The 16,904-nt window shown below is 38.2% G+C and overlaps 1 protein-coding gene across 1 annotated transcript in view; it reads left to right on the plus strand.

Moving 5' to 3' along the window:
* LOC115414978 (exostosin-1a) overlaps positions 1-16,904 on the plus strand; it is a 533,740-nt gene that overhangs the window by 10,467 nt on the left and 506,369 nt on the right. Inside the window, exon 3 of the mRNA XM_030128366.1 lies at positions 3,435-4,186. Coding sequence (XP_029984226.1) covers positions 3,435-4,186 — 752 coding nt within the window. The remainder of the gene's footprint in view (positions 1-3,434; positions 4,187-16,904) is intronic.

Here is a 16,904-nt window from a genome sequence, read left to right on the forward strand (position 1 = left end):
AGTAAATGGGAGGGGGGAAAAATAATTTAAAAATTCATAAAAATTTGACCTTTCACCTACTTTTCCCAAAATATAATCACATTTAGCGTGGGTCACTGGCAATCTATAAACCCAATTTGGTATGAATTCAATTACGAGTTTTGCTGCTACAGACATGTGAAATTTCACCCATTATAAGTAAAAGGGGGGAAAAAAAGACAGAAAAATTCAGAAAATTTTTTTACTTTGGCCTACTTTTCCCAACATATAACTACATCTCTTTTTGATCACTGGCAATCTATAAACCCAATTTGATATGAATTCAATTATGAGTTTTGCTGCTACAGACGTGAAATTTTACCCATAATAAGTAAATGGGGGGAAAAAAAGATTCGAAAAATTCCTAAAAAAGTTTAACTTTGACTGATTGTTCCCAAAATGTACTGAGGCCTATTCTGGGTCATTGGCAATCTATAAACCCAATTTGGTTTGAATTCAACCAGTAGTTTTGCTGCTAGAGTGTTAACAAACAAACAAACAAACAAACAAACATACTGAACCATAAACAATACCCCTTGCCTTCAGGGGACAGGGTAATAAATACTACAATACACATAAGTCAGCAGCTACTGAAGACTAAACCCGAAGGATTTACTCACAGTTATTAGTATCAGTATTTCTACTTTAAAATATTAAAAAATAACCTAAAATGACCATTAGTGTTTAGGATAAATAGCTGTGAAGTTCTGCCAAAGATGCCAATGTATTGAATTGTACAGACATGAACTAAATTTATTCATAGCAACTGGCCAGAGCATTTATGTGACCACTAGAGGGAATAGTGAGTAGTGAGTGAAACCAAACCATAACAACTTTCAGAGTCAAAGAAAAGAACTGATAAAAGTAGAAGCATCACTGTTCCCACTGAAGATGACGCCAAAATAAAATGGATGCAGTTAGATCAAATATGGATGTAATTATAAAGTATTTAGTTCCATTCCACCACTGGAGGTAGAGTAACATGTGCACTGCATAATAAAGGGGTCTATATACAGTATATTTACACTCAAATATTAATAAATGACCTAAAATTACCATTAGTGTTTAGAATGAAGAGCTGTAAAACTCTACCAAAGATGCCAATGTATTGAATTGTACAAATATGAACTGAGTTTATTTACAGCAATGAGCCAGAAGATTTATGTGACCACTAGAGGGAGCAGTGAGTCACTGTAGCTTTGAGTCTGCCCATAATCATGCGTTGAAATCTAATGACAAGAAAGTATCAGAATGTGACTAAACCAAACCATAATAACTTTGAGAATCAAAGAAAAGAAATGATAAAAACAGAAGCATCGCTGATTCCACTGAAGATGATACAAAGAATGGATGCAATTAGATTAAATATGGATGTAATTATAAAGTATTTAGTTCCATTCCACCACTAGATGTAGAGTAACATGTCTACTACATAATAAAGAAGTCTATATGCAGTATATCTACCCTCAAATATTTATAAATAACCTTTACACATGTGCATGATGTAAAAGAGCAGAATAAATCAGATTAACTTGTTTACATGTATGAAGACACTGGAATATTGGGGATAAATCCAGGTGTTTTAATCTGATTTCTCATAATCAGAGTACTGCTGTTATCTGATAAATCATATCAGATTATAATGTTTATATGATCACAGGAATAAACTGAGAATTCCAGAAATCAGATAAAGATTAGAGTATTAGTGTGGATGTACAAAAACGATCTGTACAAAACTAAAAAAAAATCCAACTCATTATTGGGTTAAAATGTGTTATTTTACGTAAAATTATCTGCCAATGCAGTGAGAAAATTGCACTTATCAAGTTTTATTAAAATAAGAAAATATTATCTAAGGATTATAGAATGATACAATTCTTATTTGAAGCAGAATATTCTTGTTTCAAGTCTTCATAGTTAGATTTATTTTTATCTGTGGTATATAAGGTGGATGAAAAGTAACAAGGCACTAAAAAATTGGTGATAAAATCCATATTCCTATTTATTTTTTACAGATTTATTGAAACAAATGATACATGTTCTTTATTACATGAGAAAGTGAAAGTAAATATTTCAACGTAAACACTGGTGGCGTCAACCAGTTTCCTCAAACCACCAGGGATGGAATGAACAACCTTCTGAAGGAAGGACGGCGTCTGGGATATCACTGACAACCTCCCGAATCTGTGAAATATGAAATAAGACAATAAGAAAATAAGAAATCCTCATTAGTTTTTGTTTAATAAATGTTTTTGTCATGAAGATGTAATGACTCAATAGATATGTATTTAGAGGTAAAACTGAATAAAACAGGTAAAAATATCTAGGGGGCGAACAGTTCCTGTGTCTGCCATACTCAACCCCAATAATGGAGCTTGTTTTGTTTTAAATATTGCTTAAAATTTCTAAGCATATATGTATTTTACTTTGATGTTATTGTAAAGCACTTAGTGAAGTCTTTCTGCAAAAACTGCTGTATAAATAAACTTTATTATTATTATTATTATTATTATTATTATTATTATTATTATTATTATTATTATTATGATTGTTGTTATCAATAAAGTTAGTTGTAATATCTAAGTAGGACAGCTCAGGATGAAAATTCTTGGAACAAGTCAAATAATCTTCACAAGTTTAAGTATCAATAAGTAAATTAGAAAAGCACAGACCTCCACCAAGGTAAATCAGCCTCACCCCCACCCCCACATCACCACCAAATTCTAATCATTTGTTCCTTGTGTCAGTATCAACATTTCCTGAAAATTTCATCAAAATCCTCTCATAACTTTTTGAGTTTTTTGCCAACAGACAGACAAACAAACAAAAAAATCCCCCCCAATCACCACCAAAATTTGCTCCTTGTGCCAGTATCAACATTTCCTGAAAATTTCCTGAAAATCCTTGCATAACTTCTTGAGTTATCTTGCTAATAGACAGACAAACAAACCTCAATGAAAACATAACCTCCACCGTTCCTAAGTGGAGGTAATAAATCTTCAAAAAAAAAAAAAAAGATCTCTCAAGGTAAATATTCCAAATAGCTTCTATGCACAGCCCCACTACTTCCTGAACTTTAGGCGTCTCCTTTATTTCCTGTCTTTCATTATTGGACACACTGATTAATCCAGGTGTGTCTGCTACTTGTTGTTGTGACTACTGATTAATTAGACACACCTGGATTAATCAGTGTGTCCAATAATGAAAGACAGGAAATAAAGGAGCCACCTGCAGTTCAGGCAGTAGTGGGGCTGTGCATAGTAAAGAGTAGAGTAAAGCTGAGCTGACTTCTAAAGGCTGATTCAAACCAGTCTAAACCAGTTGGTCCCAGGTACAGCAGACTCTTAATCATGCAGCTGATGTCCACCAGGTGTGTCCAGACCTGAAGGTGTGTTTGTGTTTCGGTGTCTGTGCAGGAGGACACCCCTCAGCTCCATCACCAGCACACCTCGCCCCGTGAACGCCGCGCCATCCGTGACAACATCTACAAAAACAAGCGCTGTCGCATGGAAACCTGCTTTGACTTTACTCGCTGCCAGTGGGGCTTCAAGGTTTACATCTACCCCCCGCAGAGAGGGGACGAGGTCTCCGAGACCTACCAGAAGATCCTGTCGTCCATCGAGGAGTCCCGCTTCCACACCGCCGACCCCCTGCGGGCCTGTCTGTTCGTCCTGGCCGTGGATACCTTGGACCGGGACCAGCTCTCGGCCCAGTTCGTCCAGAACGTCAGGACCCGGATCCAGAACCTGCCCACGTGGAACGATGGCAGGAATCACCTCATATTCAACCTGTACTCTGGCACCTGGCCGGACTACACCGAGGACCTGGGCTTCGAGGTGGGCCAGGCCATGTTAGCCAAGGCCAGCGCTGACGTGGTCAACTTCAGACCCCACTTCGATATCTCCATCCCTCTGTTCTCCAAGGATCACCCCTTAAAGGGAGGGGGCGTAGGGTATGTGACCCTGAACGACGCCCCCCCGTCCAGGAAGTACCGGCTGGTTTTCAAAGGGAAGCGTTATCTAACAGGCATCGGCTCGGAGACCAGGAACGCTCTGTATCACATCAACAACAGAGAAGATATTATTCTGTTGACGACGTGTAAACACGGCAAAGACTGGGAGAAGCACAAGGACTCACGCTGTGACAAAGATAACGAAGAATACTCAAAGTAAGACACTCTTCCTTCTCATTCTGTTGCTTAAATGTTGGCTTTGATCGTCCTTCGGGAGGTGATGTAACTTTGTATCAGGATTTGGTCATTGAGCCTGTTTACATGACCAGAAAAATCTGAGTAATCAGATTATTGGAATAATGGGGTCTGACGAGTTTACATGCACTTAAAATAAATAATCGAAAAAACCCTGGTTTAGACGTTTCAGTCAATTATGGGATTTCTTTCAGAGTACAGATGTAGTGTTGATTGACTCAAACTTCCTGTTATTGTCTACGTCACCTCCGTTTTCTACAATGAAAAAAATCTAAATCTTATCAAGTGCATTTTTCTCATTTCTAGTCAAAATATCTCATCACACTTAAAATAAGACATAATCGCCTAAAGAGTAACTTTTCATTGAGACATAAGAACTTATTTTTTGACAATAGATCTGGAAAATCTTATTTCAAGAAATCTTACCAAGACAGTTTTCATACTTTTTTCTTTTGTTCAGACAAGGCATAGTTTTTAGATGTTACCTGCTTGACAGTTTCAACTGTGACTCCAGTCTTCCTCAGAAGCGTCATCCGACGTGCTGCTGCCATCGAGCCGACCAGCTGATAAATGACACGTCAGCAGCACATCAGATGACGCTTCTGAGGAAGACTGGAGTCACAGTCGAAACTCGTAACATCAACATTCTTCATCAGCAACAGCAGGTAACATCTAAAAACTATACCTTGTCTGAACAAAAGAAAAGTATAATTACATGAACAGAAGACAAAATGAACGTCATTAGCCTTAAGACAATTTTCACTTGTTCTATTGACAGATTTTTTTTGCTTGAATTGAGCAAAAAAATCTTGAATTAAGCAGTATATGATTTTCATTGCTTTTGCACATGCGCAGTTATAAAAGAACAAAATCAATCAGATTAACCTTCGTGAAGAGAAATCCAGGTGTGTTTATCCCTGACTGCACATTTTTACTGTGCGTGTAAACGGGCTCAGTGCTTCATTCCTGTTGGTTTGACTTCAGTGAACGTTGTTGTCAGTTGTTTGTGTGGTCATTACAGCTGGTTGAGTGCACATGTTCCCGAAAATTGGTGAATTGACTGAAAATTCTCCTTCATCAGAGTGTGTGAGGCGTTCAGTGTACCTCATCTGTGTTTGGATAAAAAAGTGTTGGATGCTTTCATGTACTTATTTGACTATTGTCATGGGAGTTGAGCTACACTACTGCTGCGCTATGAAGACAAAATACTGTGAAGAATTATATGTGTGTGTGTGTGTGTGTGTGTGTGTGTGTGTGTGTGTGTGCGTGTGTGTGTGTGTAGATGGATGTACCAGAAGTAAAGTCTGAGCGAAAGAAAACTTTTGTCAGCTCAGCAGTCAGTTGAAACAAAAGTGATGTGATGTGAGAAGTTGACCTTTTGAAGACATTAGCAAGAGCCGAGGAATGAACGGAGGAAACGTCTGCATGTGAACGGAAACGGGAGCGACGACGTTCATCTGCAGACGGTCGCTGCACTCATCTGTTGCATGTTTTCAGTTTGAGTTTACTGTCGACGTCTGAAGGGAAACCACAGAACCCAAAGTGAGTGGAACGTAACAGCGAGCAGCTCCATTCAGTGTTCTGTCGATGTTAGAGAACGTCCACCGTGGCTGGGTTCCTCTGTCGATGTTAGAGAACGTCCACCGTGGCTGGGTTCCTCTGTCGATGTTAGAGAACGTCCACCGTGGCTGGGTTCCTCTGTAGATGTTGGAGAACGTCCATCTTCTTCTCTTCCTCCTCCTCTTTCTGCTTCTACTCCTCGTTTCTTCTTCTCCTCTTTCTTCTTCTCCTCTTTCTTCTTTTCCTCCTCCTCCTCTTTCTTCTTCTCCTCTTTCTCCTCCTCTTTCTTCTTCTACTCCTCGTTTCTTCTTCTCCTCTGTCTTCTTCTCTTCCTCCTCCTCTTTCTGCTTCTACTCCTCTTTCTTCTTTTCCTCCTCCTCCTCTTTCTGCTTCTACTCTTTCTTCTTCTCCTCTTTCTTCTCCTCCTCCTCCTCCTCTTTCTTCTTCTACTCCTCTGTCTTCTCCTCCTCCCCTGTCTTCTTCTACTCCTCCTCCTCTTTCTTCTCCTGCTCCTCCTTTTCCTTCTTCTTCTCCTCTTTCTTCTTCTTCTCCTCCTCCTTTGTCTTCTTCTACTCCTCCTCTTTATTCTCCTGCTCCTTCTTCTTCTACTCTTCCTCCTCCTCCTTCTTTTACTCATCGTCCTCCTCCTCTTTCTTCTTCTACTCCTCCTCTTTCTTCTCCTCTTCCTTCTTCTTCTACTTCTCCTTCTTCTCCTCTTCTTCCTCCTCCTCATTCTTCTGCTCATCATCGTCCTCCTTCTTCTTCTCCTCCTCCTCCTCCTTCTGCTCCTCCTCCTTCTTCTCCTCCTTTTTCTTCTTCTTCTCCATCTTCTTGCACTTTCTCCTCCATCATCATCTTCTTCTTCCTCTCCTCCTCCTTGTTCTTCTACTCACCCTTCTCATCCTCCTCCTTCTTTTTCTTGTTCTTCTTCTTGCACTTCCTCCTCCATCATCTTCTTCTGTCTTCTTCTTCTCCTCCTCCTTCTTCTCCTTCTTCTTCTTCTGCTCCTCCTCCTCCTCTTTCGCTTCCCTCCTTCTTCTTCTTCTTCTTCTTCTTCTTCTTTCTCCTCCTCCTCTTCTTCTTCTTCTTCCTCTCCTTCTCCTCCTCCTTCTTCTTCTCTTCTTCTTCTCCTCCTCCTTCTTCTTCTCCTCCTTCTTCTTCTCCTTCTTCTTCTTTTTCTTCTTCTTCTTCTTCTCCTTCTCCTCCTCCTTCTTCCTCTTCTCCTTCTCCTCCTCCTTCTTCTCCTTCTTCTCCTTCTCCTCCTCCTCTTTCTCCTCCTCCTCCTCCTTCTTCCTTTGAGTCATTGTTGGACAGTTTTATTTATTCCTTTTCTCTCCAGATGTTGATCTTTTATCAGTCACCACACACACACACACACACACACACACACACACACACACACACACACTAAGCTCTGCAAAACCATTACATAAGAAGCAAAAACTAATAAAAACTAATCCTTGTGTGACTGTCAGACATCCATCCTTTTTTGAAAATCCTTTTTTCTTACAGTATCTTTTCATTGTTTAATGTGATGCCGTGTTGCGTTTACTGTCCGTGGGTTGGTGTTACAGACAGAACATTAGCGCAGCCTTTTCTTTAATGGAGAACTCTGCATATTAATGGAACGTCGGAGTGCATTAAAGTGTATTTATGACCTAACGTGGTTGCTGAATCTGGCGGTTTCATCATCTCTCAGTGTCGGTTTTCATAGTTCGGACGAACAAACAGGTCTGGAGGTAAACGGCCTGGAGTAACGAGGAAGCATAAATCATGTAGAAGGTGTTGTTTTGGAGGATTAAGAGACGAAGACCGACCACCAAGCACAAACTCTGGTAATTGATGGGGCACATTAATGAACGTAAAGTGCCTGAGAGGGTCCTTCAGTAAATAAATAGTACATTAGTCGGTTCTCTGTCTCTGTCTGCTATCAAATATCAGACACAAAGCGCTCAGTCCGTCTGTGGCTTCGACTTTATCTCTGGTCTAAGGTTTATTTTTTACTCTGAGCGACATTTCTCATTTCTGTCTCATTTGTCTCTGAATCAAAAGTTGTTTAGGTTTATTTCATAACTGTTCTCAAGGAGCTGTTTTATTGGGAAATGATATCTGTAGTTCATCATCTGTGGAGGAAACAGCGATTTGTGTGATTTACAGTGAGTGGAGAAACCGGACGGAGTTTTTTTAAAATCAGAATTCAAGCTGCATCATGAACAGTAGTCGCTTTTCCATTGACCCTCAAACTGCGCGAACATAACTTGTGCATAAAAATGTACCTAATGGAAAAATGACATTTTCGCTGAAAGTCTTATTTTTCGATTAAAAGTTTTTGCGCTGGCAAGAGGTGATTTTTTTGGGCATAGCACAAATGGTATATCACACAAACCTGCAATGGATATTCAACACTATTTCTGAATACACCACAAACAAAAAGTTAAAGCTATTTACCTCCGCCAAGGAGGTTATGTTTTTGTCAGCGTTGGTTTGTTTGTCTGTCTGTTTATCTGTCTGTTTGTGTGCAAGGTAACTCAAAAAGTTATGGACGGATTTGGATGAAAATTTCAGGAAATGTTGATACTGGCACAAGGAACAAATGAATAAATTTTGGTGGTGATTTGGGGGTGGGGGGGCTCATCCTGCACTGTCTTTTCTAGAAAAGCACTCGTAGAGCGCAGACCTCTACCAAGGCCAATCAGAGGGCCCCCGTGGCCCCCCCCCCCCCCCCCGATCACCACCAAAATTTAATCATTTGTTCCTTGTGCCAGTATCAACATTTCCTGAAATTTTAATCCAAATCCGGGGCACTGATCTTTCTTGGCGGAGGTCTGCGCTCTCCGAGTGCTTCTAGTTCATTCTTTTTTGGTCATTTTTGCTATTTGTAAATAAAACAATGTCTGGTCATTAAAAAAATGTGTTTCAGTTCAATTCACACACACAAAAAAAAGTGCTGTGCAAGAATCCCAACTGTAAAAATAGCCCAAAAATGAAAAATATCCTTAACTTTTTGTTTGTAGTGTATATATATAAACATAAGTCACTTTTCTGTTGACCTTCAAGTTGCAAGAATATAATTTGCGTATAAAAATTAATCTAATGGAAAAATAACAATTTCGCCAAAACTCTCATTTTTGCACTGGCAAGAGGTGGTTTTTAGCACAATTGGTATATCACGCAAAGCTGCAATGGAAAGGCCTTTTTCCGCAACGAGAGTCACAAGAAAAAAAAAAATTAAAGCCGCAAGCGGCATCTAAAGGCCCTCGCCAAGGGCACGTCCAGTGGAAGTATGCTCATCGTTCAGCAGGTGGCGCTGTAGCCCCAAATTTTGTGTCTTCTAATGAATGGGTTTAGGCCTGGGACATTGACAATTGATTTGAGACAAATCAGTGTTCGTATGTCCGAACTGAACAAAATTTTGTATATATAAATCTGTAGGGGGCGCTATGAGCAAAAATTCAATTTGTTCCATTGAATGGGTGTAGGCCTGTGAGATGTACCACTGAGTCAAATTTGAGCCAAATCGGTGTTCGTATGTCTGAACTGATGCAATTTTCGTGAAGGTAAATTTGTAGGGGGCGCTACTGAGCGAAGTGGCAATTTCTTTTGATAAATGGGTGTAGGCCTGTGAGATTGACAACTGATTCAAATTTGAGCCAAATTGGTGTTCGCATGTCTAACGTGAAGTAATTTTCTTAAAGGTAACATTGTAGGGGGCGCTATGGTGCCGAATTTAAAATTTTTCTGATAAATGGGTGTAGGCCTGGGAGATAGACGTCTGAGTCAAATTTGAGCCAAATTGGTGTTCGTATGTCCGAACTGAAGCCATTTGAATAAAAAATATTAAAAATTTTTGTAGGGGGCGCTGTAGTGCAAAATTTCAGTTTCTTTTGATAAATAGGTGTAGGCCTTTGAGATAGATGTCTGAGTCAAATTTGAGCCAAATCGGTGTTCGTATGTCCGAACTGATGTCATTTTTGTAAATGTACATTTGTAGGGGGGCGCTATAGTGCGAAATTTCAATTTCTTTTAATAAATGGGTGGAGGCCTGGGAGATGGACGTCTGAGTCAAATTTCAGCCAAATCGCTGTTCGTATGTCTTAGCTGAAGCAATTTTTATGATGGTAAATTTTCAAAAAAACTTTGCAAAGTTTGCAACCTTGTCACACAAAAACGGTGATGCCGATTCAAAAAATTCAGCTAACTTTTGATGCCCCACTTCTCTAGATACTGTACACTGATTTTGAGCTCATTCGGCCAAACGGCTTAGTAGGAGATAGTTAAAATACAACTTCAGCGAAAACGCTGACTCAGCATTTTGGAAATTTCAATCCAATATGGCCGACTAAGGGTTGGTTTAGGGGCGTGGCCATAATAATATTTTTTGTTTGTCTCCTCATGATGAATCTGTCTTCTGATTTTCGTGGCTCTACGACAAACTTTATGTTGGACGCGCTCCCATTGGCGCAATGCATTTCCACTTTTCAAGGGGGCGCTGCCGCAACATTTCTTTACCGACATCTACGAAACCTATATGTAAATTCAATTTCTCACACTTCTGAATTTTAGGCAAAATTTGGTGAGTTTTCGTAAATGTTGAGAAGGTCAAAATTGAGCTAAAAGCGCAGGAGAAAGAAAAATAAGACAAAAAAAATAAAATAAAATAAAAATAATAATAATCTGAGCAAGAACAATATAGCCGTTTCTATGGCAACCACGTATTTGCCCTTTTTTGAAAGTTCTCGAGCTCCCCCACATGTGTGTGGGGTCAGATGTCACCTGTCGTGCACTTACACACATGTGACTGACCCCGAGTGGGCGTGTCCCATTGACTCCCATTCATTCTGAGCAGGTGTAAATATGTGATTTGTGCACATGTCATATACATCGTCGGAAAGGTCTCAGTGCCGTGAATGTGAATATGTGTGAGAGTGGCGACAGTGGCGAAAGGCGACCGCGTCACTGGCGATTTCGTCCCCATGCGCCCACTGCAGACTCAATAGGCCCTGCGCCGGCTTTACTCGGCTCGGGCCTAAAAAAACAGATGTTGACGGACGTTACAACATGAGAGGAAGAAGAGTTAAAAAAAAAACATGGTGCGGTATGTGTGGACACACCAGGAAACCCAATCATTTTTTAATGTAGTACGAGATAGAGGGGTAATATATAATAATAATGAATATATCTGTAAATCAACACCATATTCTGTTCATCACCATGTTTATGGAATGACTTCTCGTGTCATCTCGCGACAATAAATAAACAAATCATCGCATTTGAGACTTAATGGAAAAACCAACATTACACACTTCTGTTTATTCCACATTTAGTAAATATCGGTAAAGTTTTGCACAGATGTCCGATGGGAAAGCGACTAATGTTGTGCAAGTTACTTCCAAACTGTAACAGGCAAGGTAAGCTTATTTGTATAGCACTATTTATACACAGGGTAACTCGGAGTGATTTACAAAGGCATAAAAAAGAGGAAAAAAAGACACTGGAAAACAAAAAAGGGAAAAAAGACATAAAACCTGATTTTAAAATGCATTCACAGAATGAAAAAAAGACATAATTAATTAAAACCATACTTAAAATAGAGTAAAGCAATATCATATATTGTACATTTTTATTTTTAACATACATATAATATTAACATTATATTCAAATGTATTTTGCATAGATAAATGCATTTATTAATTTTAAACACTGTGTTTAGAATATGACAAAAAATAATGTAATAGTCATATATCAATGTATTTGGAATAAACTTTGTTTATTTATGAGTTAATAAAATGAACTCAGAATGACGACACAAAACTGTCAATTTCCAAACATTCACACTCATAAAACTCCTCAATGTTTTATTTTTTTTTTCACAAATTTTTTCTCATTTCAAAATACGTTTTCCTGAAAATATAAGTAATTACCAATCCAAAAATATAAGTTTGGTGCAGATTATTGTAATTTAATTCTTTTGACCAGATGTTAAGTTTCCCTTGACCTTTGACCTTACTAATAAATCCACTGTGAGTTGTGTTATAGTATCTTTATGTGGATACTTTTATCCTTTTGTCTTTTTGGTTAAAATTAAAACGCTTCCGAATGTTTTACTTGCATCTTTTTCTGCTGTTTTCCATCTATCTAACATGTTCTGACCATTAAAAACCATAAACAAGCATATTTTACATAAGATCCATCTCTAACTCTGTTTTCATCTTATGTTTTGTTGCATCTTTTATGTTGTTGTTTTTGTCTATTCCATCATTTTCGTCTCATGTCTTGTGTGTTTTGTCTTTTATCTCCTTTTGTCCTTGTTGCATCTTATTTTCATTCGTTGCAGCTTCTTTCTTTCTTTTTTTTTTTTTTTTGCTTTTCCATCTCATTAAGCCTCTTATGAATAATATAAAACTGCAAATAGCCGTCTGGTGTCTTCAGCTTTCACTCAGGACTGAAAATCAATCATGAAATAATAGTTTAATAGTCATTCACATGGAAATACGGAAGTTGTTGCCATGTCGCTCAGTCTAAAACCACACAAAACATGACTAACAGGTCACATGTTCAGCCTGATTAACCCATGATTTACAGGTGGTTTTTAATCTAAGTTCTGGACTCTGGGGTTTTTTAAGTGAAGCTGAAAAATTATGTTTTTTTCTGTATTCTAACTGCGTTTACTTTGAAACAGTACATCTGATACCGATTCTGACACTTCTACATCACTCACACAGGTGTTAATGTTCTTTTAAAGACGAATTTATTGAGAAAAATGTTCAGGATCAGTTGCTGCATTCACATTCGAACGCACACAATAACAAAACTCAGTCACAAAATTTGGAAGTCAGCATAATCACAACTATGTATTATATATGATATTACATATTATTACACCTAATCTCTATATTGCTTCTTTTCCTCCAAGATAAAAATAAATAGAATAAATATAATCAATTCATACAACAAATTAATTAAAAAAGATGGGAGTAATTCCTTTCCTTAACCCTCCAGTATCCGGGTGCACCTTTTAGGAACACTTTGCACTTCGTGTTAAAAAACTTCATATTATTTTTTACAATTTAAATAAGGTTAGAATTCAAAAGTTGTTCATTTTTGCATAATCTTTAAAATTCTAGCCACCTACTAAAATGTGCACATTGTAAACAAAAGAAAATTACAAGACTAGCATCTGTCTGCCAAGTGTGCCTAAAACGCACTATTTCTTCCATTTGATATGTATGATTAGGGCTGACTTTGATTTACAAAAATTAAATCACATTAAAGCAGAAAAATAACTCAATATATAATATTTAATAGTTTGATTTATAGGTGTGCATTTTTCGCACACTTGGTGACAGATGCTAGTATTTTGAACATTTGACCTAGCGCCAAAAATAATAATGCAAATTAACCGATGTTGGAGTTAATCACTGACATATGCCAGGATGAAAAAATCAAATATGTGATCCACTTTTTATGTAGTATATTGAAAAAAAAAATTTTTTTTGTGTTTTTTCCATCCAAAAAAATGGTTTGTTTACATTACAAACACGGCATTTAAAGGGTTAAAAAATGTGTCAGTTATTGAGTATTTGGTATTTTTATTTACGGCTCAAGTTGATGAAATCGAAAAAAGTGTAAAAGAATTAAAAACAAACTGTATGAAAAATTTTTTGACATTATTCCATAAGTGTACCAAAAAGGCACACTTGGTGCGTAGTAAGGGCCTAGCCGGACGGGATACCGGAGGGTTAAAGAGTACAAAATAAAAGCATTAAAACACATAAATAGTAAGAACATGGGTAGTGTTTAATGTTTATTAAATACACATCATTCATTTTGGGAATGTCGTTATATACATGTACACTTTATGGACAAAAGTATTGGGACACGTTGAATTCAGGTGTTTCTTTTCCAACAGGGATCTGGGATAAAAACAATGACAATGCTGTTTATAAACTATATAGACAAAAGTATTGGGACACATCATGTCTACAGCTGTAAGATGTCCTGTTCATGATGATTTCAGATAAAAAAAAAAAAAAAACTTCAATATTTCCTTAAGCCGTAATGGGAGATTTTACTTCCTCAGTAAGATGTGAAGAAAGAAGATGTTAGTTGTGGTAGAAATGTATTATTTACAGTCAGAGCATGAAAAATATTTTAGAAATTTGAGGTTACACAAAAAAAAAAACAAAAAAACATTACGCTAAATATTTTAAATTTTTTACGAAACTAACGGTAATAATTGCTCCGCTGTTCAAATGTTGTTGGGGGTGAGGGGGGCCCGGAGGTTTTTCATCCTCCAAAGGGGGGCCCGGGAGAAAAACACTGAGAACCACTGCCCTGTTAGAAAAGAAACACCTGAATTCAACGTGTCCACATACTTTTGTCCATGTAATGTATATTGAATTGTTGGTGTTAGTGATTGTGGAATAGTGATTTTATTTACAGAAAAGTACAACAGGAGCCTTTTATTGTGTTGAATGGGTCCTTGAGTTTTCACTGTCACGTTATCTTTGAGCTCTGAGTGGGTTTTTCGGACTAAATTGCGTCACTCGGGTTGTTTTGTTGTCGTCGTTTTCTGACCTTGATGGAACCTCCTCGTCTGCTGGTGTGTAGTCGGTTTAATCGCTACATCTTTTAAGTGCGTGAATTTTAGTTATTGGCTTTGGTTTCTGCTCTCTGAACAGTCACGAGTGCACTTAAACCATCTCTAAGGAAACATTATCCCACCTGTCTGACGGAGTGAGACAGTTAAAACGTTCCAGTACAAGGACTAAAGTTTCAGCCTCGCTAAAACTTCCCAATCCTTTGACTGATGCTGACTTACACAGCTCTCTTGTCTGTTCGCCGCCGACTGCAGCGGCATTTCACATCGATGCAGACGTCGAAGGGGAGGCTCCCTGATGGGAACACAAACCAGCGAGGATCTGGAAGCCTCGGGGCGGTCGATAATTGCCCTCCAATTGAATTAAGCTGTGAATGAAGGGGATAGATAGAGATCTCACCTCCCGCTGAGCGCCGCTGAATTAAACCCAGGCGGTTTTACTGTACGCAGATAACAGCCGGCTCAACCAATTAGAGCCTCACTTTACACAAGTGTCTCCCCAAAGTGTGTTTGATATCAGGGGGGAGGAGATGGAGCTTTATTCAGATCGCTGTCACGTCTTTTCACAGCAGCTTTTCATGATCATAACAGAAGCCAAGAAGAAGAAAGAACTGAGTAAAAGGACGGTCAGCTGTACCGACTCCGTGGTAAATCTATAAACATCTGCCTTCATCTGTCCTTATCATCGACACTTCCCTCTGCGCTTTTGTTTCTGTTGGAACTCCAAGCCATTTTATGTCCGTCTCGTCTCTTTTCTTTCGTTCTTGCTTCAGTTTTTCTACAGAATCTCAGTGGCAGTGGTGACTCTTCGTGTCAAGTATTTTCACTTTGGGCTCAAAAACCAAACATTGTTGATGGTTTTGTTGTTTTTCAAAGTGTAAATGTCTGAAAAAAAGTCCAGTTTAGTTTGCTGGGACAACTAAAGCAGGTGATGTTGATTTTTCGCAATTTTTTTGGATAATTTACAGCATGAGATCACTTTTGGGTCAATTATTTATCTGAATCAGAATACTGATAAAAACCTGGTAAACTGGTAAAACCACAAATCTTTCCTTGTCATCAACACTTCCCTCTGTGGTTTTGTTTTTTTGGAACTCCAGGCCATTTTATCTCCGACTCGTCTCTTCTCTTTTGTTCTTTCTTTCATTGCTTGCTTCAGTTTTTCCACAGAATCTCAGTGACAGTGGTGACTCTTCATGTCATGTCAAGTGTTTTCATTTTGGGCTCAAAAAACAAGCATTACTGAAGTGTAAATGTCTAAAAAAGTCCACGTTGTGTTCTTTGTCGGGACAACTAAAGCAGGTGATGTTGATTTTTCGCAGTTTTTTCGGATAATTTACAGCATGAGATCACTTTCGGGTCAATCGGGTCAAGTTTATACTTCTTCCTACTCTTTTTCGACCAAGCAAAATTCAGACTTGCATGTACTTGAAAATAGATTCTGCTCATTTAAATGTTTTTTTGTTTTTGTTTTAATTTGCTTCGTTTTGTTTTATTTTGTTTCTTTGCATGTTCAAAATAAATAAAATAAATAAATTATTTATCAGAATCAAAATACTGATAAAAACTTGGTAAAGTGGTAAAACCACAAATCATCTTTCCTTATCATCAATGCCTCCCTCTGTGCTTTTGTTTCTGCTGGAACTCCAAGCCATTTTATCTCCGACTCGTCTCTTTTCTTTCGTTCTTTCTCCTGTTTTTGCTTCAGTTTTTCTACAGAATGTCATTGGCAGTGGTGACTCTTCATGTCATGTCGTGTATTTTCACTTTGGGCTCAAAAACCAAACATTACTGAAGTGTAAATGTCTAAAAAAGTCCACGATGTCTTCTTTGTCAGGGAAACTGAAGTGGGTAATGAAGATTTTTCGCAATTTTTTCAGATAATTTACAGCATGAGAACACTTTTGTGTCAATTATTTATCAGAATACTGACAAAAACCTGGTAAACTGGTAAAACCACAAATCATTTTTCCTTATCATTGACACTTCCCTCTGTGCTTTTGTGTCTTTTGGAATTCAAAGCCCTTTTATCTCCGTCTTGTCTCTTTTCTTTTGTTCTTTCTCCCGTTTTGGCTTCAGTTTTTCTACAGAATCTCAGTGGCAGCGGTGACTCTTCATGTCATGTCAAATATTTTCACTTCAGGCTCAAAAACCAAACATTATCATACTTTCCGGACTATTGATCGCACCCACCCCGTCTCCAACATCTCACCATCGATTCATTGATGCCAAGCTTACGCGCAGCAGCTCTATTTCCTTCTTCGACAGCCGGATCGATTGTTAGCCCAGAAAACATAAATTAGCCGCATCATTTTTGAGCCGCGGGTTCACAGCGTGTGGAAAAAAGTAGCGGCTTATAGACCGGAAATTACAGCACTGATGTTTCTGTTGTTTTTCAAAGTGTAAAATGTCTAAAAAAAAGTCTATGTTGTATTCTTTGTCGGAGAAATTGAAGTTGGTGATGTTGATTTTTCGCAATTTTTGGGGGGATAATTTACAGCATGAGAACACTTCTGGGTC

Source organism: Sphaeramia orbicularis, chromosome 24, assembly GCF_902148855.1.
Source record: "Sphaeramia orbicularis chromosome 24, fSphaOr1.1, whole genome shotgun sequence".
Taxonomy (NCBI): domain Eukaryota; kingdom Metazoa; phylum Chordata; class Actinopteri; order Kurtiformes; family Apogonidae; genus Sphaeramia; species Sphaeramia orbicularis.